A 23,509-nucleotide genomic window follows, 5' to 3' on the forward strand; every position below is an offset into this window, starting at 1 on the left:
TGGACCCAGCAATCTGATGTGATGGCAGCCCAGCAGTGGTAAAATGGCCTCAGCTGATGATGGAAGGTTGGGGTAGATTGATTGTGGAGACTCAGTAAGGGGAGGTCTTGCAAGCCCTCGACCTGGAATTCAAGCCTGCTGTTTGCTTGTCTGCTGGCCCTAGTTACAGTTGTTCTGAGGTTGTTGCCTCAGTCTGGGTTGATCAGACCCCTGTTGTTGGTATCTAGGGTATGAGAAGTCTCAGTTCCACTGGTATGGCACATATTGCCTATATCGGCACGGTGGGCTGTACACACCCAAGGTACGAATGGTGTTTTTTGAATCCTTGCTGGAATGTAAGACCTCGTCTGTCTTCCCTGAAAATAATTTTTCTTTATCAAAGAGGAGGTCTTTCACTTTTGTTTGCAGTTCTCGAGGAACTGCAGGGGTCTGAAGCCAGAAGGGCCACAGAGGCTGCCGTGGCCCGAGCTGCTGTGTCGGCTATATCCAAGGCTATCTGGTGAGAGGTTCTTGACGAAGCATACCCTTCTTGCACAAATGAATTCAGTATAGCTCTTTGAGTCAAGTAAACGCTCAATAAAGGAAGTAAGTTTAATATAGTTATCAAAATTATGGTTAGAAAGCAATGCCACATAATTAGCCATTCTAAGGAGAAGGGTTGATGACAAGTACATCTTATGGCCAAAGATGTCAAGGCACTTGCTCTCCTTATCCACAGAATTATTCTTGTATTGCATGAGTTTTGATCTCAACTGTGCTGCATCCACCACTAAAGAATTAGGCTGCAGGTGGGGAAAAAAAAAGAAATTCTGCGCCTTTGGGCAGGACAAAGTACTTTTTATCCACCCGCTTGTTATTTGGGGTTTTGGTGCCGGAGTCTGCCAAGTCTTGTCAGCGGCCTCCATAATAGCCTCTCTATAGGATAGCTATATTTGCGTGCTGAGATGGTTGGAGATTTTTAAGGAGTCTGTGCTGTTTCTCTTGGCTAGTAGCCACTCTATTAAAAAGGTCCTGAGACTGTTTCAGGTCGTCAACTGGTGATTGGTCACTGGGAATAACAGCCTCATCAGGAGATGAGGATGACTGATCTGCTGGTGAGACATCAGGCTGCTGCTACTCTGTCTCAGAAATCTGCCCCTCCTTGGGCTCAGAGTGCTGGTGTATTGGTTTGGGGTTCAAAGAGGACGTTGTAGGCTCCGGTCCATGCAGTGCGGGAGAAGGTGAATAACTGCATGTATACAGTTGTTCCAAGCAGCAGGATGGATATTGATATCGTGGCGACCAATGAGAGGAGTAGTCATAGCAATATGAATGTCTGTGTTGTCAGTATTCCCATCTGTTGGGAGAGTGGTACTGTGGTGATCAGACTCTCAATCCGCGTTCATGATGGTATATATGAGGAGAAAGAGTTGGAGAGTGAAATGATCTGAGAGAACCCCTTGAGGATGGAGGGACAAGGAACTGTATCTCTGGTACGGTTGTTGTGGCATAGGAGAGAGATTGCTTGTTGGTCTGTAATGCACCTAAGACTGGATTTTGGCATCAACAGTGAATGTAGTGAAGGTGACAATGAGGATAGATCAGGTGAAAAAGTAAGCAGCTCCAGGCTAGGATCCCGTGTTCTGTGGGATGAAGAAGTTATTCACCTTCATGCAGTAACGATGGTTCTTCAAGGTGTGTCCCTGTAGGTGCGCCATGTCTGGTGTCGGGCTCGCCCCGGTGCCATGAATCGGAGGCTTCCCAAAGCTGTGTTCGGACGGACCGTGCGTGCGCGAGCGCTCAAGGCCGTTTGCACCTTTCCTCTCTGAGATCGGTCCGGCCCCCGCCTCAGTTCCTCTCACCGCCTCATCTGAAACGAGAGAAACAGACGAGATTCTTTAGCAGGGAGGAGGGCGGGTGGTGGAGCACCCACGGGGACACACCTTGAAGAACCATCATTACTACATGAAGGTGAGTAACTTCTTCTTCTTCAGGTAGTACCCGTGGGTGCTCCACATGTGGTGACTCCAGAGCAGTGGTCCGAGCTAAGGTTGCGCTATGGAATCCGTGTTGCGGCAGCGTTGGAGTACTGCTGAGGCTACAGCGGAGTCTGAGGTGGAGTGTTGCAGAATTGCGTAATGTTTCATGAAAGTGACATTTGACGACCAAGTAGCTGCCCGGCAGATGTCACGCATAGGGACTCCTTTCAGGAAGGCCATCGAGGTAGCTACTGCACAGGTGGAGTGTGCTCTAGGTTGTGATGGGAGCGACTTGTTACACAAATAACAGGTGGTAATGCAAGCGACAATCAACTTCGAAATGTGCTGCGTAGAGAGTGGACGACATCTAAATTGGTTTGCAACGGATATAAAAAGATGGTCTGTCTTTCAGATATCACGAGTTCTATCAATATAAAATGCGAGGGCTCGGCGAGCGTCCAGCGTATGCAAAAGAGCCTCTTAAGGAGAAGTATGAGGTTTAGGACAGAAAGAAGGCAAGACAATTTAATGTGGAAGTCCGAGCAGACTTTTGGCAGAAAGGCTGGGTGCGACCTCAATATCACTGAGTTCTTATTAAAGATTGTATATGGGGGAGATGCCATAAGGGCTGCAATCTCACTCACCCTGCGTGCCGATGTTATAGCAATAAGAAAAAGAACCTTGGTCATAAGTAGTTGGAGAGACGTAGTAGTGAATGGCTCAAATGATGGCCGTGTCAACGCATCTAGCACGAGGTCGAGATTCCACGCAGGAGGTGGAGGTCTACGTGGAGGGTTGAGATTAACGAGGCTCTTGAGAAACCTCTTCGTAATGGGGTGAGCAAAAACCGACCAGCCATCGATTGGGCGGTGGAATGCCGTGATCGCTGCTAGATTAACTTTAAGTGATGGCATGGAGATACCTGACGTGTGCAGGTGCAAAACATAATCCAGGACAGCATGCAACGGTGAGGCGGAGGGGTTTAACCTTTTAGAGTCACACCATTGCATAAACCGAGACCACTTCGCGAGATATGTTTTCCTCGTGGAATCTTTTCTACTATTGAGCAGAACACGCCTCTCTTGATGTGAGCAAAGGGTCTCCGACGTGTTGAACCATCTAACATCTACACAGTCAGCTGGAGGGTGAGTAATTTCGGACGGTGAAGGGACCCGTTCTGCTGTGTTAAGAGGTCCGGGAGAAGAGGGAGCCGGTAAGGCGTTCGAATTGACAGCTGTAGGAGCATAGAGTACCAGACCTGCCGGGGCCAGGCCAGTGCTATTAGCAAGATTTGGGCTCTGTCCAGGACAATTTTCTCCAGTACTATTGGAATTAGAGCCACAGGGGGAAACGCATACAGTAGTATCATACCCCAATGCAAAAGGAACGCGTCCCCCAGGGAGTGGGTGGCAATCCCTGCTCTGGAACAATAAACCTTGCATTTCGCGTTGGCAGAAGTAGCGAAGAGATCTATGGCAGGTCGACCCCAGCAGTGGAAGATAGATAGGAGTACGGCCGTGCGGATCTCCCATTCGTGGTCGTGTGGGAAGTATCTGCTCAGGGAGTCCGCGAAGGAATTGCTCACTCCTGGCAGGTACGACACTACGATAGTAATGTCGTTGCGGTTGCACCAGGACCACAGGCGAACTGCCTCTGCACAGAGGGAGCGGGATCTGGCACCGCCCTCCCTGTTGACATAGTACTTTGCAGCGATGTTGTCCGTAAAGACCCTAGTGACCGCGCCTTGTATGTGAGGTTTGAAGTGCCTGCAGGCGTGAAAAATTGCCCTGAGCTCCAGTAAGTTGATGCGGAGCATCATTTCTGTATCGGACCATCGACCCTGGATAGTATACATGCCCATGTGCGCACCCCAGCCAGTAAGTGAGGCATCTGTTATCTGCCTCGAAGGCTGAGGTTGGTGAAAGGGAATGCCCACCAACATGTTGGATTTCAAACATGGATAGGCAACGCCACACGCTTTTGGATGCTGTGTTTGGTGGGTACACCAAGGTCAGCCACTGTTAGAGACATCAGAAATGTAATCGTGCGTGACGGACCACCATCATGGTGGCTGCCATATGACCCAACAACTGAAGGTGAGTACGTATGGGGAGTGTCGGAGAGAGCGATACTGTGTGAACTAGATCGCATATGACTTGGAAGCGGTCTTCAGATAAGTAGACTCAAGCTGACCGTGAGTCGAGGCGAGCTCCTATAAATTTGAGAGTCTGGGTTGGCTCTAGATGTGATTTTTCCGTATTTACAATTAAGCCGAGGGAGCTGAAGAGATTTCTTGTTACTGTGAGCATGTTGAGAGCTTCTGACTGAGTGCAGCCTTTGAGTAAGCATTCGTCTAGGTAGGGGAAGATGGAGACCCCTATTTTGCAAAGCTGTGCAGGAACTACTGCCAGGGTTTTGGAGAAAGCTCTGGGAGCCGAGCTGAGGCCAAAAGGCAGCACTCTGTTTTGATAGTGCTCCTGCCCGACTATGAAACAGAGGAAGCGCCTGTGTGCTATGTGTATGGTGATATGAAAATACGCGTCCTGCAAATCGAGGACTCCGAACCAATTTTCCTTGCTCAGTGACAGTATAATTTTGCTTAGCGTGACCATTTTGAAACATTGCTTCTTGATGTATCGGTTTAAGCGCCTCAGATCGAGAATAGGTCTCCACCCCCCGGATTTTTTGGGAACGAGGAAGTATCGAGAGTAAAACCCTCTGCCCCTGAATCTTGTGGGAACTACTTCTATGGCTCCTATAGCAAGAAGATGACATACCTCTTGCTGGAGCTGAGTCTTATGTGATGGGTCTCTGAAGAGGGACGGGGTGGGTGGAGTAGTGGGAGGTATGGAGACGAAAGGTATCGTGAGACCTGAATTTATTACTTCCAAGACCCAGTGGTCCGAGGTGATGTCGCGCCACTGGTGATAATATGGCTTGATGCGGTGGTGGAAGAGAAGGGTGGTGGTGGGTTCTTCTACCGTGAGCACTGAAGATGTGTTCTTGTCCTCGACACACGAGTTAAATTTGCTGTTTGGCGTTCGCCCGGGCTGGCGCATGATTGGACTGCTGGCGCTTGCGCTGCGGACGCTGTCAGAATCGAGATTGGTCAGGAGCACGCTGCTGACGTTTCTGGAATGGATAGTCATATCTCCTTTGGAATGGATAGTAGCGCCTACGCTTAAAGGGGAGGAGGGTAAATACATCCCCAGCGTCCGCAGAGTGGTGCGTGAGTCCTTATCGGAATGTAGGACGTTGTCAGTTGAAGTAGCAAACAATTTCTTACGAACAAATGGGAGATCTTCAACTTTGTTTTGGAGCTCCTTAGGTGCTCCTGCTGCCATCAACCAAGAGGCTCTGCGCGTGGCGATACCCGTTGCCATGGCCCAAATTGCCGTATCTGTGACATCGAGGGCGATTTGGAGCGATGTCCTACATGCAGAATATCCCTCTTGGACAATTGCCTTCAGCAGTGGTCTCTTAGTCTCGGGAAGGTGCTGCATCAGCTCCGGTAATTTGGCATAATTATCGAAATTGTGGTTCGAGAGAAGGGCAGCGTAATTTGCGATCCTGAGCATTAGGGTCGATGGTGAATAAATCTTGCGTCCAAACAAGTCAAGCTTTTTTGTGTCCTTATTTGGGAGCAAGATTCTGAACTGAGAGGCCTTGTTCTTATGGTGGACTGCATCCACTATTAAGGAGTTGGGCTGAGGATGATTGAAGAGAAAATCCATGTCTTTAGATGGGACAAAATACCTCGTCTGCTCTTTTGCTAGTAGGCGGGATCGTTGTGGGAGTCTGCTAGATCTTGAGCGCCACATCCAAAATTGCCTCATCGATTGGGAGTGTGATCTTGCATCGTTGCTGGGGATGCAGATTTTTTGGTAGCTTATGCTGCTTCACCTGTGGTTCAGACAGCTGAACCTCCTGGTCTTGTGCCACCTGCTTAAAAAGGTCCTGGAATTCCTTGAGGTCATCAGGTGGCGAGATGAAGAGCGCACATTCGCAGACATGTCTGTTTCTGCATCCGAAATCTGTCCCTCCTCAGGGTGCGAATGGTCTTGCTGCAGATCCGGACTTCTTGGAGGGGGTGGTACATGAGCTGGTGTTCGCGGCCTTGACTCATCATGATGAGAAGGCGGACTGAGTGACAGGAGAACGGTGACCTCCGATGGGAGCGGGAGTGGCTGTGACGAGTTAACACATAGTACAGTAAAACTCCATTGGTCCGGTATCCAATGCTCCGGCACTCCTGATGGCCCGGCACCATCGGGAACCCGGAAGTGCTCCAGGCAGCCAGACAATTGGAGCTGCTCTGTGCCTGGCTTCGTCGATTCAGCCACTGCTGAAACTGACCAGCAGCTGAATCGGGAAAGCTGGGGGCAGAGCAGCTGGGGTGCTGCCAGGTTGGTCCCATAGCGCTGCCCCTCGGGGCTGCGGGACCAACCCGGCAGCATCCCAGCTGCTCTTGGGGACGCCTGGGGCAGAGCAGCTGGAGTGCTGCCGGGTTGGTCCTGCAGCGCCGAGGGGCAGTGCTACGGGACCAACCCGGCAGCACCCCAGTTGCTCTGCCGCAGACGTCCCGATTCAGCTGCTGCTGAAACTGACCAGCTGCGGCTGAATCAGGGACACCTGGGACAGAGCCAGACTATCGGAAGGAGAGGCTAAGAGGGGCCAGAAGTGGCACCCCCCCACCCCAGACCTCTCATAGCCCCGCCCTCCGATAGTCTGGCATATTTGATAATCCGGCACCCCCTGGGTCCTAAAGGTAATAGGGTCTGTCATAATGCATATAGTGACGGTCCAAGTACCCCTGGGACGAGTGTCATGAAGAAATGACACTAGCGTGCCTAACATAATATGCATGGCGTGGCGAGTGCACAGGAGAGCGTGGGTATTGCGAAGGAGACCGTGATCAAGAATCCCTGATGTAGGTAACGGGCTCCCTGTGATGGTTATAATAGGGCAACAGACTTGTGCAGACTGGAGTGCCTTGATCTCTGGTGGAGTGAGGTGCAAGAGAACGGTGCTGCAGAGATGGTCCGGGTGAAGTTGTAGGAGAAGGTAGAGGAGAAGGCGCATGCCTGTGGGATTTTGAGGTTGCCTTCCTCGGTACCGGAGCAGACAGCTCTGAACACGCTGAAGGGACAGCAGCCTGCTGAAGGGACAGCAGCCTGCAGACCAGGGGGAACTGCTGAGTTAGGCTGAAGATCTGCCAGTGCCGAAGCAGTGGACAGCTCCTGAGGTGGGAGGGGAGGAAGCTGCAGCTGAGCGCGGTGAGGACAGCAGTACAGCTGTCGGTGTTGGCAGGGCAGAGTCTTTCAAATGGCGTTCTGGTGCGGTGCCGGTCGGCTTCTTAGAGCCAGAGACCGGTGCAGAGCCTGTAGAGGAGCCGGACTTGCCCGGCTTGTGTCCTGCGCTTATCCGCTTCTGCGGAACAACAGGCAGGGACCCGACTGGCAAAGGTTTCTCCCTCAGAGGAGAGGTACTTTCAGGGGAGGGAGCCCGCCTCCTCCCTGCATCAGCAGTGGGATTAGTGGTGCCGGCATTCTGAGGCACAAGCGCCTTGTCAAAGAGTATCATTTTCAGGCGTCTCTTGTGATTCTTACGGGTTCTCGAGGTTAGGTTGGCACAGTGGGTACACTGTTGTGGCAAGTGTGCCTCCCCAGGCACCTAATACAGGAGGCATGGGTGTCAGAAACCGGCATAGTCTCATGACAGAGCGAGCACTTTTAAAAACTGGGAGAACTTGGCATTTTGTCGCTTGAGTGCTCTTGCCCCGCATACCACTCAAGTTTGTGGTATATGTGCTCCTTTCTGTTCGTTGGTATCTTTATTTCTTGTATTGCCTTATTTCGCTTATCCTTTTCTCTTATTCTTTGTTTGGTTTCTTTCTTTCTTTCTTGAGAGAGAGGTGGCTATGCGCCAACTGAGAACAACAGGAATGATAGAGACGGAGATAATAACTATTAAAGCATCTCTATTTCTACTTTTTTTTTTTTTTTTACTTTAGAGTGGAGATAAGGAAAGGAAGGCAGATAAGATCAAAGAGTAAATTTAACTATTAACAGGATGCTGAGGTACTCTGAGGAGAGGGGAGAGAGCTCCGTCCCTCCATGGCCAGAGGCAGTTGAGAGGAACTGAGGCAGGGGCCGGACCACAGTCGGAGAGGAAAGGTGCAAACGGCCTTGAGCGCTCACGCACGCGCGGTCTGGCCGAACACAGCTTTGGGAAGCCCCCGATTCACAGCACTGGGGCAAGCCCGACACCAGACGTGGAGCACCCATGGGGACTACCCGAAGAAGAATTATGAGTTGCCTTCTTCGGTGCTGGGGGGGCTAATAGCCTCTTCTGGTGCCAGGTGTTCTGTGGCATGCCTCAGTGCCAGTGCCTGCACCGTTTGGGCCAGTGCCATTGGATTTGCTATATGCAGCACCAGTGTTGTCGATGAAGATAGTGCTTCAACTCGCGGTGTCAAGGTTGGTGGTGCTGAGCGCCTTGCCGGTGCCATAGCTACCGGTACCGCAGATGTTCCATGTCGAATCTTTGGTTCTGAGGCCGTTTTGAGCCACAGTTTCACGGCATCATGTTCCTGGCTTCTTCCCACTATTTATTCTACTTGTGGAGGCCAGTGGAAAAGAACACGCTGGTGAAAAGCTCTTTTATGGGCAGAAGCCACTGTAGGAGAAGCAGCTCTCCGTTTTTCTTCTCAGCAAGTCTGATTCTGAGGGCTGCAGGGCTTTATCAAATAAAAACATCCTGAGCCTCCTCTCTATCATGCCTTGCTCTCACTGCGAGTTTTGCACAGTGCATGCACTTTTGAGGCACGTGGGATTCACCCAAACATTTTATGCCATCTGCGTGGCCATCGGAAACTGGCATGGGTTCCTGACACGTGACGCACTTCTTAAACCCCGGCGAACCCGGCATGACTAAAGGGCCTGTCGCAGTGCTGATAAACAGATAAACAGTCTCTGACTTACTTTCCTTCTGTTCTCTTTGCTTTTTCTCTCTCTTTCCTGTTGTTATTGTTATTTTCTTCTCTCTCTCTTTTTTTGTTGTCGGATGGGGAAAAAAGTTTAACAGAGAACCCCAGCCCCTTTTTTTTAAATGAAGCAACTACAACTATACAGCCACTCCCCGACTTACAACAACACTGACTTATGACCATCTGTACTTACGGCCAACCTCCCATTAACTCCATTATAATATTTTCGAGTTAAGAACCATGTACGTCAAGTTTTTTGAACAGCGCAGGCAGTGTGTTTAAGGGTATTTCCGACTTCTGACCAAATCGAGTGACGACTGGGTGTTCGGAACATAACCCATTCGTAAGTCAGGGACTGCCTGTATGATGAACAATTGAAAAACTGACTGTACTGTGAAGAAAAAACTTATCGTAAAACAAAATTCCTTCTCTGACTAGAGCTGTTGAGGAGAGAGGTCTCGCTCCATCTGTGACCTGGGGCGGCGAAGAAGGAACAGGCAAGAGCTGGACCGCACAAGAGATCAAAACGTGTGGATGGCAGCTGACCACTGCTCATGAAAACTCAGCTCTGTGGCGCCACGATGACCCAACACCAACAGTGGAGCACCCACAGGGACATCACTGGAAGAAGAATGCCTGTTCTCACTTTCAGGCGACAATGTAAATAAGCAACAGGCAGCATTATCTCCTGTAAATATAAACAAACTTGTTTGTCTTAGCAACTGGTTGAATAAGTAGTAGTACTGAATGGACTTATAGGCGCTAAAGTTTTACATTATTTTGTATTGGAGATATGTAAAAACAAAATACATATATGAAAATTGCACTTTCACAAAAAGCAGCTGCACTACAGGACTTGTATGAGAAACTGAAAAAATATCATTGTCATATTTGCAGTGCAAATATGTTTAAAAAAGAAAGCACTGTACATTTTTGTATTGTGTTGTAACTGGTATCAATATATTTGAAAATGCAGAAAAAATAAAAATATTTAATACATTTCAATTAGTATTCTGTTTAACAGTGTTATTGCATCAACAATTATTGTGATGAATTTTTATTGAAATTAATTTTTTGAATTAGTGTGAGTTAACTGGTCAATCAACAGCCCTATTTGCAATACTTCATCTATAGGAAATGACACCAATGCGACTTCTAACTCAGAACGGGACTAAATGCAGTAAGCTCCTGAGTTAGGCTGAATACACAAAGTCCAAAGGTACAAGATTGAGTGAGTTTTAGGTTCAAACCCCATTTTTAAGCACAAGGGAAATGAGCAGTTTTAACCTGTTATTATTGCTGTGTTGGTCCTAGGGTAATATCTTTTATTAAACCATTTTGTGCTGGTGAGAGACACAAACTTACACAAGGCTGTTCTTCATCTTCGATTTCATCTTGCAATAGCTCTTCTGCCAAAGGTAACTTAGGCTCTTGCTCTATTTTTTTATTGTCAGATGTGCCATCATGCACATGCTGCAGATCCAGCTCTTCTGGGTGTTTTGGTTCAGAAGATCCTTCATCATCACTGGAAAGAACAACTAAAGAGGAAAATACATTTTTTTTATAAACTCAGATTTAAGAATAAATTGCAACTCCTAACAAATTATAGATTTCTGGTAAGAAAAAAAAATTGACTTTGGGGTTTCCACACCTTTTAATAGAACCATTAAACAGGTGTTATGTGGACTTTATAGAGGTAGAGTTAAACTATGCACTACCATGTAAGCGATTCAAGTTACATATATTCATACACACAAACTTATTTATGTATCTGTCTCTCTCATGGGTTTGGCAGGGGCAGAGAAGGCTATGAAGAAATACTATAATGCAGAGGGACCTCCACTGCTCTGCACGACCCATTCTGGTTAATTTAAGAGAGAGCCATTTACAGGATCCTATGAGTTCCACCAAGTCTTCAGCTAAAAAGATGTTAAAGTACAGCTGTAGAGATACTATGGAGGCAGGACAGGGAAACACCTAAATGGACACTAAATAAAACAAGCTTAGGTTTAAAGTACCATTATGGTTTTGACTTAAATGATCATAAAATGAGGGAAGATTCAAAATGAGGGTTGACACTATATCCTTTACTCACACCCATATGATGTTTATATATTATTTCTACAAGATTACTGGCCCTAGTAGATGGGAGAAAACTGCAGGTGAGAGATCTTCATTTTAGTAAGTAAGGTTTCTGATACGGTTTCACATGACACTCTCATAAGCTGATGAAATGTGATTGAAAGTAACCTACGGTGGGTGCATAACTACTCTGAGCATGGTTTTTCAACCAGTTATTAATGGGTCACTGTCAAGATGATATTGGAAATTTTTTTTGAAACTAAAAGGGTAGTTAAGCATTAGAAGAGACTTTCAAGGGGCACTGAGGAATATTCATCATTGGAGGTTTAAGTTTAGACAAACACCTGCCAGGTCTGGTCTAAATATATTTGATCTCACGTCTGCACAGGGTGCTAGACTAGATGATCTCTCAATGTCCTTTTCAGCCCTATATTTATATGATTTTATATAGAATCTTTTACCCAAGGACCTCAAAACACTTTTCAGGCAATAATGAAGTAAACCACAACACACCTCCCTAAATTAGGTAAATATTTCTCTCATTTTAAAGATCAGAAACAAGGAGAGTAACTTGCCTAAGGTCACACAATGAGTCAGATGCAGAACAAGGAACAGAACCCAGAACTTCTGTCTTCCCAATGCTGTTCCAGTGTGTAGTAGGGTGGACTGGCTGCCCACTGAGCCGGAGGCAGAGGATCCCCTCCAGGAGCCAGTTTGGGCACAGTCTAGAACCTCCCTATCACCGGACCGGAAGTCAGTGGGCGGGGCTGGGACTATAAAGAGCCCCAAGGACTCACCTGAGACCTGGCTTGGGCCTTCCACAGCCTCAGAGGCTGAGGCTAACACTGACCTCTCTAACTCAGAGGCTTAGGCCTGGCTCGGGCTTCCAACAACCTCTGACCCAGAGGCCTACCCCCAACTCCCTGACTGGGATCCAGAGACCTGGCCGAGCCTGCCCTCCGACCCAAGGCCTGCCCAGTGCTTCCGGTGACTGGCCCCAAGGACCCACCTGAGCTCCAGCGCCCCCCTGTACCCCGGGTCCGTGAGCGCCTGCCGACCCGGCAGGCCCCATTGGCTGTACCCGGGAACCTAGTTGACCTGAGGGACCTGCCTGAACCCTGGTGCCAGCCTATACCCTGGGACCTGGATACCCTGCCAGTGCTGCTGGACGAGCCAGACCCCGAGGACCAGCCCAGCCACCACTGCCCGCTGCAACCTGCTTACCAGCTAGAGCCTGAGGACCTGGAAGCTGCTGAGGCCTGGATCGGGCCCCCGGGACTCCTTCCCGAGGAGACTCTCCTCAACTCCCCGAGGGACCTGTGACAGACTCAGGTACCTGCTGAGGGGGAGAAAGGTAGTGGCCCAGGTATAGCTTGGGCTGCTAAAAGCCCTAGGCCAGCTCATTTCAGGCTGGAGCCCCCACTGTACCAGCAGCAGCGGCTCTACTGCCTCTAGGGTCCTGGGCCGGGGCACAGTGGAGTGGGTGGGCCTGCGCCCCCCTGCCACCCACCTATTGGGTGGCAGCCTCCTCCCTCACCACCACTGCAGGTGAACTACCTGCCCTCATCCTGAACAAGGAGCTTCCCCAAACTTGTGTGGTTGCGGCCACGCCCTGAACCAGGGCCTGGCCCCCTCTTTGAACTGCTACTGTGTTTGCTGTTGCCCAGCCTGGGACTAAAACTGCGTTTGGTGCCCCGCCCCAGGGCCAGGGCTCATTTACTGTGGTGGTTGCCCCCGCCTGTGACAGGCCTGGGGACTCTGAACTCACTTACGGTGTTTGGTTATTGCCCAGCCTGGAACCAGGACTGGGCCTCTTAAAGGGGCAGGACTATTGCTGTTGCCCTGCGTGGAACGGGGCTAGGGCCCTATTAAAAGGGCCTTACGGCCCCGATCTGACGGAAGGTCGGGAATTGAACTGTGGGCCTAGAGACTTGGGACTATATTGAACTTCTTCCCCAGTGCCCCGGACCTGAAGCAAGGCCAGGCTATGGACCGTTAGTTTGAGAACTATTTTAAAAGGTTGTACAGTGGGGCGAATAGGCCGCCCACTGAGCTGGAGGAACCCCTCCGGGAGGCTGACCAGCCTATACAGTGCTGTTCCTTAACTATAAGATGACCCATTCCAATAGTATATCTCATACACTGTTCTGAGGTGCATGCAATGCTTTTAGTGATATTGTGATCTTTGATCCCTAATTTCTACGGTGGATGTAAAAGATTAACCAGTTATCTGGTAAGCATGAGGCTTACCAGAATGATTACTGGGTAATTGGTTGGACCGCCAACTCTGCCAAGCTGGAGCAGCCCCATCTGCGTCGGGCCAGCTGGCTGGACCCCAGTCATGTCGCAGAAGCAGGCAGGGCTGTGTCCAGTTTGGGGTGGCAGGATCCCCTGGCCCTGCATCAGGATGGCAGGTGAGACCCCAGGCCCAGTGGGGCCCAGGCCCTGGTTGCGCCACAGCAGCTCACCAGAAGTTAACTGGTATAATTTTAGTTATTTAACCAGTTAACTATTTAACAGATATTTACATCCCTATCCTCTACCTCAAGTATTTACACCAGTACGCCATGCCTGCCTCTAAGTTTCTACATGTAAATATTGCCTACACAGATACGTTACATACTTGGCTCAGCTGAAACAAATGACTGACTGTCATCGCGAACTCTGCTGCGCAACTTGCTCAGATATTCTGACATGTCCATCTTCTTTTTACCAGAAGTGCCAACTAGAGGGGAAATCCTGACATCCTCACTGGTGGCAGAATACTGCTTCTGCAACAAACTCCTGGGAGCAGCCTCTAGGCAGTGTTCCTTTGCACAGCTGAGAGCTGGTTCCAACTGGTCATGGATGGATGATTCTTTACATTCTGCCTCTACAACCAGGGAAATATTTTTCTGAATCAGGTTAGATCTGCAGACCTGAGTTGAAACTATCCTTTCTTCTTTCTGGAAAAGAAAACCCAAAGATTTAATCTTTTCGGGATTCAAAATATACATCTATATCCTGGCCTTGCTGAGATGACTGAGTTCTGTGACCACTGACTTACCCGACTAGCAAGGTAAAAGAGACATTGCTTAATATTTTACATGGAGCTAAGTTTAGGACTCAGCCTGGTGTTACTTCTTCCCCAATTGTATGACAATGCAGTATGTTTACTTGACACACAGTAAGCAGAGAACAACATTTCTAACCACAACTATTTTCAAACTGAACAAAAAAAAGGGGGGGGGGTAATCTTGTGGCAACTACCCCATGGACTGCAACAGATAGCACTTCTAACTCCCAAAAAGGCAGAGTTGGGGATACTGAACAGCTCTTTGATTCAGCCGATTGGGAACTCCTAGCCTGATCCAAAGACCTCTATTCATTGACTGTAGGGGCTTTGGGCTAAGTGCTTACAGGGCACCTGTTATTGGAGCATTCAGGTGCTTGAACACCGATGCCTTGTACCGGACTCTGCTGTTACTTTCCACAAGCTAAATTTTTCAAAGTCCCTTTACCTCTTTTTACCATTGCTTAACAATTGATCAGAATAAACTATTTCTCTCCAGGATGCCAATAACTGACAGTTCATAATTTTAAAATACTTAAAAGTTATGGTCAATTCTGAAATGAGCAGAAAAGTAATTTTGTAAATGAAATACACAGTGAAAGAGAAAAATAGCACACCTACATTCTGATACTTAGGCACCAATCCTGGAAAAACTTATAGAAGTAACTCTGCATACCTCAGTAGTCCCACAAGTTCAAAATGTACTGTAAGGCGATGGAATTTTAATGTACATACTAAGAGTACTGGCCCACCATGAGACAAAAAATGGGGGAAATTAATAATAATGCAGAAAAAGCAAAAGTATTCAATAAATATTTCTGCCCTGTCTTTAGGAAAAAACAGATGATGTAATCACATCATAACACTCTTTTCATTTCACCAATATCTAGTTAAACATAGGCTCCTAAAACTTAAGATTACTATGGATAAGTCGCATCTAAGAATTTTAAAAGAGATGGCTGAAGAGCTCACTGAAAGATTTATGCTGATTTTCAATTCATCTTGAACATGAGGGAAGTCTGAGTGGAACAGAAAAAAAAAACTAAGATTGTGCCAATGTTGAAAAAAACAAGATCTAGGTAATTACTGGCCTGCCAATGAGACACTGATCCTACACAAAATAATGGAATGACTGATACAGGACTCAATTAATAAAGAATTCAGGGTAATATAATTAATACCAATCACATGGATTATGGAACACAGACCCTGTCAAAACAACTTGATAGCTCTGACTGAGAAAGATAGTAATACTGATATAATATATTTGGATTCCAATAAGATATTTGACTTAGTACCATGACGCTGATTAAAACACTAGAATAATATAAAATCAACATGGCCCAGAAAGGGCTAATTAGCCTACCCAATTGCATGTCTCAGGGGGTCCAGGGATTTATAAAAAGTCCTTGATGAAGCTCAGTGGAGAAGCTGGGAAAGACTCATTTAGACAATAAGTTTGTGATAGCAGGAAGACTGCAGGAAGATAGTCTGTAATTATGCTCCAGCAGCAGAGAGGTAAAGAAGAGGAAATCCATGGTGGAGAATAAAGTACAGCCTGTGCAAAAACTGGGGGAGTGGTAAACAATAAAAAGGACAGGTCGCTGATAGAGTGATCTGAATCGCTTGGTAAGCTGGGTTCAAGCAAACAACATGCATATTAGTAAAGCTAAATGTCAATTCATACATGATGAGACCAACAATACAGGCCAAAAATACAGGATGAGTGACTATCCTGGAAAGCAGATGTGTGTGTCCTAGATAATCAACTACGTGAGCTCCCAGTGCAACAATGTGGCAAAAAGAGCTCATGAAATCCTTGTATGCATAAACAGGTGAGTCAAGTAGGGGAACAAAGATAACTGTACCACTGTATATGGCACAGGCGCAACCTTTGCTGGAATACTGTGTCCTGTATTGTGGCATTCATGCTTCGAGACAGATATGGATGAATTGGAGAGTTCAGAGAAGAGCAACCAGAATGATGAAAAGACTGGAAAGCATATCTTATAGCAATAGAAAAAAAATCTATCTTTTTAGTTAAACAAATAGAACATTAAGGGGGACTTGATCACTGTTCATTAATATCTGCACAGGGAACAAATATTTGGTAGTGGTAGTCAATCTAGCAGACAAAGTTATAATACAATCCAATGAGTCAGGCTCAGACTGGCAATAAGGCATACATTTTTAACAGTGAGAGAAATTAATCATTGAACCTATTTAGAAAGGGTTGTGATAAATTCTTCATCAGCACTTTTTAAATCAAGAGAGGATTTTTTTAAAGACATGCTCTAAGAATTTTTGTGGAGGAAATTGTATGGCCTGTGCTTACAGAAAATCAGATTATATAACCCCAATTGTTCCTGGCAGTCCTAAAATCTACTTACATATAGAGACTTACTCATATAAATGTTGCAGGGTCAAAGTCTTAGGATAGGTCTACACTGCACGAGTATTTTGGGATCGTCTTAACAAGCAGTCCATTATCTTGAAATATTTTTCGAAATAATGGGCATGCTATTTCGGCATCTCAGTAACCCTCGTTCCATGAGCGTTAAGAGATGTATTATTTCGAAATTTCGAAATTAGCCTATTTTGAAATGCAATCAAAATAAGATACACAATTTGCACTATGCAAATTGTGTATCTTATTTCAAGTTTAGGGTGCTTTGTATACTCACCCTTAGTGTATTGCTATCTGGGAACAGAAGGAAAGATTTCAAGATTTGATACATCAATACTTACCCAACAGATGATAAACATAATGTCTTTTAAAAAAAATGTACTAGCTACCATTACAATGTTGGGGTTTAGTTGCTGCTATTTAAGTGAGAGAATACTATGCATATGGATGAAATTGTTACTTACATAAGATGATGGTAATTTTCCTGGGGAACATGCATTACTCTCATCAGAAAAATAGCCACTAAGTCTTCTTTTCCTCTTCTCGGAATTCAGACAACTTGGTTCTCTCAAACCAAGAGAGGTATAGTTCGAGATTTTGGTTTCCTTATCTTGCGGATCACTTTCCTTATTTTCTATAGCAAATAATTTAATAAAAGCAAAAACAAAAAGACAGAAAGGCTTAATAGGGCATAACACAGTAACATTTCTACAAAAATTGATGGTAGTCATCCTTAAACATCTTAAGCGTTCTTAAATTGCGGTCACAGTGACAAAAATTTAAAAAGTGTATTGACTACCATATTTGCATCCACACGTGATTTTTCTCTGTCTTTCTTGTATGTGTTTACTAGATAATTCCCCGCTCCCCAGGTAAAATGGAGATACACAATAAAAAAATATTTTAAATTCAAAACAATTTGAACTTTGAACAAATTTGAAAACTACAGGAACAAGAAAAGAATGCAACTGAATTTATAGCGCAACTCAAAGTAGGAGTGTTGTCCTCAGTGCCTAAGCCAATTCTAGTTTGCGTGATTAACATTCTGCCTTCCCAAGTTCCTCCTGCACTTTCAGCTTTCTATACTATTCTGCCTCTCTTTGGCATATATTGTTAAGTGATGTTAAAATCTTGCGCATTCCACACATACTTGTCTGTCTTGCAGTAGTCAGCAAAATCATTGTATAACATTTGTACATCAGTTAAATTCATGTAACATTTTAATATTCAAGACAAAAGGCCTTTTATAAAGATGATATCAGCATTTTCGATGAAACAGTTAACTTATTTGATTAACAAAGACAAATGAATTAGGAACTAGTTTTTAAAAATAGTTGCAATTAATTGCAGTTTTAATCGTACCATTAAACTATAGAATACCAATTCACATTTATTGTAAATATTTGTGTAAGTTTTTCTTCATTTTCAAATATATTGATGTATTTTACAATATAAAATAGAAAATATATAGTGCTCACTTGATAGTTTATTACAAATATGTGCACTGTAAAAATAATAAACTTTTTTCAATTTGCCTCATACAAAGCCACTTAGTTCAACATCTTGATCAGCCAATTGCTATGACATTTACAGGAGATAATGCTTCCCACTTCTTATTTACAATTTTACCTGAAAGTCGAAACATGCTTTCGCCTGGCACTATTGTAACTGGAGTTGCAAAGTATTTACATGCAAGATATGCTACATGTTCATATGCCCCTTCACACTTCCACCTGTGGGCTCTAAAGTTTCACACTGTTTTGTTTTTGAGGGCAGTTATGGAACAAACAAACAAACAAAACTTCTACATTTGTAAACTGCATTTTCACAATAAAGAAACTGCACTACAGCACTTGTATGAAGTAAACTGAAAAATACAATTTCTATTATCTTTTTTACAGTGCAAATATTTGCAATCAAAATAATAAAAAACACTGTATGCTTTCTGTTCTGTTTTGTAACTGACATCAATGTATTTGAAAAGGTAAAAAATCCAAAATAATTATAATAAATTTAAATTGGTATTCTATAAACAGTTCAATTAGAACTGTGATTGTGACTTTTTGCTCTCACAATTAACTGTAATTTTTAATTGACAGGTCTAATTAAAACCAAAGTGTCCAACTAGTTCTGAAGCAGTAGCCATTATAGTGGCTAGTATGTTGGACATCATGGCACTGAAAGAAGAGACTGAAGTTTCTCTCTCAATTTTCTTCTGTTTATGGGCTTAAATTATTACCTTAACAATATTTAGCTTTGTATATTTGATAGTGTACGGATATTTTATCCCACAGTTTTGCATACATATTGTTTACAAAGCAAAACCTTTGTATTACCTTCTTTTTTCTACACTCTCCTGGTAAATCTAAGGCAAATATCCAGTTATTGTAAAATCCAAATATTTAAATGTAAAACGGAACTGCTCATCATCACCAACCTTTCTTCTGCTGGTTATATCTTCTTACAGTAAAGAGAGCATTATTGCTTTCTGCTTCTTTAGAAGGTTCAGCCAATTTCATAAGACTGTCATCTGTCTTCTTCCTGTGCCATTCATACCTATAAAAATGAGTATTACTTCTCATTAATCCTGCAAAAGTACCAACGAATCCTCTCTCCATGTATATCAGGGTAGGCTCAGACTACAGAAACCTGTTTCACTGATAAATGCTGTGAAGCAAAACAAAATTTGCAGACTAATTCAGTTAAGGCAATACACTGTTAAGGCTCATGGACGCTAGCAGCGTAGATTGCTAGTGAAAAGAATGCTTCTAAGAAGGTGCACAACATGAGAATCTGACTCACTGGTAAGGGTTAGTCATTTAAATATTGTTCTGTCAGTGCAATCTGTAAAGTACTGCTGAGACATGGATCAGCAGCACAGACTGCAAAAAGAAAAGCCACAGTCAATTGAACACCTCCTTCCCTCTGTCATTAACATCGCATATAGGGGGCAAAATACTACATTTCCAATTATTTGAGACTTTAAATGGGAACAAGATTCTAAAGTATGAGTTGGTCCAAAGAGAAGGTTTTGAACAGAGAATTCCAGCTACAAGGATCTTGAAAAGGACATGCTTTGCACATATGGGGACCTGAAAAGAGACCTTTTCTTTTAAAAGCATTTTAGAGCAGTGGCTTGAAATTTGGCAGAAAGAGTTGCTTTTGGGTCAGGTAAATGCCTTGTGCTGTCCTTATGAAAATCCATCCAAAATCTAGCCAATTTATAATCCCATGAAGAATTATAGTTGGTGCATGCTCAGAAGACATATTAGATTCTAGCAGCTGAATTCCTCAAATTCCCTCTGTACTGAGCATGCTGCAGTCTAAGGCTGAGCAGGCCTGCCCCTGCAATTACAGCCCTGGGGACTAGAAACCTGAACTGAGACCAAGGAAGCCATCTTGCTGGATACATCTACACTGCACAACACTGGCAACGATGTGTAGGGTATGTGTAAGTACATGCTGGACTGTGCCCACTGCAAGGATCAGATAAAAGTATCAGATCCAGCAAGGGGAAGACAACAGGAAAACTCTTTGGCAATGGGGAACTGCCAGTGACTTTTCCTCCTGCCTCCTTGCTACTAAAGTTTTCCTCTGTGGCAAGAAAAGGCATAAATCAGCAAGGAGCTGCTGAACACTTTCCTCACTGCCTCCTCTCTGCCAGAACTTTTCCCTACATTGGAGAAATGCTCTGACAGTAGGACATGACACTGCTAAAAACAGCACGGTAGACAGAGGCAGGATTGAATGGGTGTGCAGAAAGCTCCATAGGGTACATATTCCCCCTTTTAGGCATGTCTTTAATCACTTAAGCAGTGCCTCACTGCCAACACTTCTATTTATACCTGTGCACGGAGGAAAGCAGTATATGGTCTCTACATGCTGCTATAAGAAGCGAGCAGTGTAGTCACACCATCTCTGCTCTTAGAGACCTTCCTGCTGGAATGCAGCATCGAGAAGGATGCTCCAATATGAATGTAGAAAGGATATAATGTAGACACAAAAACAGGGCAACGCATTGGATGAAGAACTGAAGGGTACTGGAGAATTGGGCATTGCTGAAGAGACTGGAATAAGAAGTCAGGGGAGAAACTGGATGGTGAGCCGAGAGAGGGTGACCGGGCCTGGGAGCCAGTGAAAACAAGAAACAACAAAGACACAGGGGGAGGGAGTCATGACTAGAGCAAAAGGAGAAAGCAGCATGGGATGAGGAGCCATGAAAGTGGAGAGAACTGGTTTTGGGAATCCAGAGAAGCAGGATGTACTTGCTGGGCAAGAAGACTGAATCTGACAAACTGAGTAGAACAGATCTTGATCAAAGAGTCAGGGTGAGGATCAGACAGGACTAGTACAAGGATATGTTGAAGGAGATGGGGCAAGAGAGTCACTTCTGTGGAATGGGTACAAGAATCTATGCTCAATGAAAAACACTGACTTTCAAAGCCTAGAATGGAACCCCAGATTCCTGAGCCTGACCAATCCTCTTCTATGAGCAAATACCTGATACCCACAGGCAAAGTGTGTCTCACCCTCTCTAGTGCTATGCTGCAAAGAGGGTAACAATTTTCTACTGCTATTAGTTATTCCATCAGCTCAAGTGGCAGAGGTATGCATGGTAGATCTAATGGTTCTGCCCTGCTGATGAACCATGCCGGTGTCAACAGGACATCCTGGGAGAATTTTTGTCTTTTCAGTTGACTAAAGATCTTCGGGTCTGATTTGCAGAACTGCTGACACAACTGCAACAAAAGTCAACGGGAGCTGTGCTTCAAACATATAAATTGCTCTATCATGCTAAGTACTCTAAAAAAAATGTTTCATCCCAATTGTCTCAAACTGGGCACCAGAATTAGTGAATACTTTTGACCTTAATCTCCCTATGCCTCTTCCCCATCTGTAAAATGGGGATACCACACCCTCATCTCACATAGGGATGTTAGTTTAATCAACTAGTCAGTGGATTTTCGATCAATCAATAGGTTGGTTCTTAATACATTTAAAAAGCAAAGCTGCAGCAGGGTTAACCTGTCGGCAGCAAGTACTCAGTGCAAGCCAGGACAGCTGGTTCTGATTAAGAGCCAGTAGGCTCTTCATATATTTAAAATATATTTAAAAAGCAGAGGCGCAGCATCTGGGACTGGGTGCAAGTTGGGAATCAGCTGATTCCCGGCTTGCACCCAGTCCCTACTACTCCCCTGCAGAGACAGTTCTGGGGAAACTGGTTTTTAAGCTGTCTCCTGCTCTCCACACTTACTGCCTGTGATAGACATAGGAAGGGGGGGGGGGGGGTAGGGGAAAGGAGAACAGCACTTTCATCCCTAATCTCAGAGGTGTGTTGTGAAGACAAAGTAATGTTTGTGAGGCATTTGCACATTATATCAATGACTGCCATAAAAATCCCATGGAGAAAATAATTCTGTCTTCAGAACAGAATAGGAATAGCATACAGTAAGGCAGACATGTGAGGACTATACATTGAACTACCAGATAAAAACAAATTATTGAATTGCTATTTACTAAGTACTATAAATTGAATGAAGCCCAGGGCCTGTGGGAAAAAATAGTATATGATCATACAATTAAAAACTATCATAATGCATACACACAAAGGGGCCAAATTAAAGTTGCACAGGCAACTTTAATTCTGGCATTTTCTAACTTTTGAGTGCTTGACTTTCACACCTTTAATAATGTTAATTTGATCTCTGTGTGTAGGTGTAATCTGTCAGTTTGTCAACCATATAGTTTCCCCATTTTAAGAAACCTAACAGAAGTCAGCATGAGTTTCTGACATTTAGTATCACTAATTAATCCTTTCCATTCATTCAACACACACCATAAATGAAACAGTTCTTCATGAATATGTCAACAAATGTATATCTGAACACAAACATATTTCCCCTAAACACACAAAGAAACTCAGCTCATGTTGTTTTCACCCTCTAGTACAGATGGTGAATTTTACTTTAAAAGATGACATGCATGTGGATATATGAATAATCAAACTGCTGAAAAAACATGCTGAATCTTTCAAATAGCCAGGGAGCTGGTCTCCAACACACACAACTTACTTTCCCCAGGTTCCCATACAGCTATGATCTACCCACAATCACCATGGTGATGTGTCACCTCTGGAGATTGTTTCAAGGTGTATGGTAATTCAAAGGGGAGGATTCGTGGCTTTGTTTTTTTAATACACTGCAAACTAGAGTATGTAAAATCCTGTTTAATTAGTTAACTCATTAAATGTTAAGTTTAACCAGTTAACTGATTAAATAGGACAGCAGGGGAGCCATTTCAGTCCACTAGAGTCAGCAGCTTCACACAAGGGGTCTGTGAGTGGGAGTATTGACAGCTCTCAGCCCAGCAGTCAGCAGGCTTGCACTAGGAGGAAGTGGCAGGGAGGGAGGATTGCCATTAAGCTCTACTGTACTCGCACTGACTGATTAAAGCTAGCTTGGTTGGGTATGTATTCAGAAGCTGCAATCACAACTCTGACTGCAGTCTAGACGTACTCTGAAGCAATGAAAAAGGCTCAACATCTAGTGCTATTTTACTCATGTTTTCGTCCTCTAATCTCATGTTACAACATTTAAAATCCCAACCAAGTTTTTTAGCTTACTGAAATGGGAATAAGACAAAAACAAACTGCTGAGACCAGCCGGTGATTAAATAAAACTGGTTTTTATGGAATGATGGGCATGTCTATGTAATACTATTGTAGACTAGTTTTAAATTCAGGTATTGTAAAATACAAGTTTTGAATTATTTCCTTTTACATTTTCATCTGCATCTTCCTGCTGCGGTTACCTGCACATTTATAAACAGTTTATTTTGTTACTGTAAATATTCTATGAATAAATTTCCCATTCTGCATAAGCATGTCAAATCTGTTTTTAGAATGGCGAGATGCATGTGTTAATATCTACAGCAATGACACACTGACTGATAAAAATTCTGACATGCATTTTAGTAATGAAGCACCGTACTGATATGAAAAGATTCCACGTGGAACCTTAAAG

At 44.6% G+C, this 23,509-nt stretch overlaps 1 protein-coding gene across 6 annotated transcripts in view; it reads right to left on the reverse strand.

Annotated features, from left to right (window-relative positions):
* Positions 1 to 23,509, reverse strand: part of SENP7 (SUMO specific peptidase 7) — an 88,881-nt gene that overhangs the window by 39,371 nt on the left and 26,001 nt on the right. For all 6 annotated transcript variants that reach the window (XR_012897467.2, XM_075907664.2, XM_075907679.2 and 3 more), the window contains 4 exons: positions 18,925 to 19,043; positions 16,952 to 17,121; positions 13,652 to 13,973; positions 10,312 to 10,484 (listed from right to left, as the gene is read on the reverse strand). Coding sequence is in view for 5 of the 6 variants with exons in the window: in XM_075907664.2 (XP_075763779.2) it covers positions 10,312 to 10,484; positions 13,652 to 13,973; positions 16,952 to 17,121; positions 18,925 to 19,043 (784 nt within the window). In the remaining variant the exon portion in view is untranslated. The remainder of the gene's footprint in view (positions 1 to 10,311; positions 10,485 to 13,651; positions 13,974 to 16,951; positions 17,122 to 18,924; positions 19,044 to 23,509) is intronic.

The sequence above is a fragment of the Pelodiscus sinensis genome, chromosome 1, assembly GCF_052426305.1.
Source record: "Pelodiscus sinensis isolate ZL-2025 chromosome 1, ASM5242630v1, whole genome shotgun sequence".
In the NCBI taxonomy this organism is placed as follows: Eukaryota; Metazoa; Chordata; order Testudines; family Trionychidae; genus Pelodiscus; species Pelodiscus sinensis.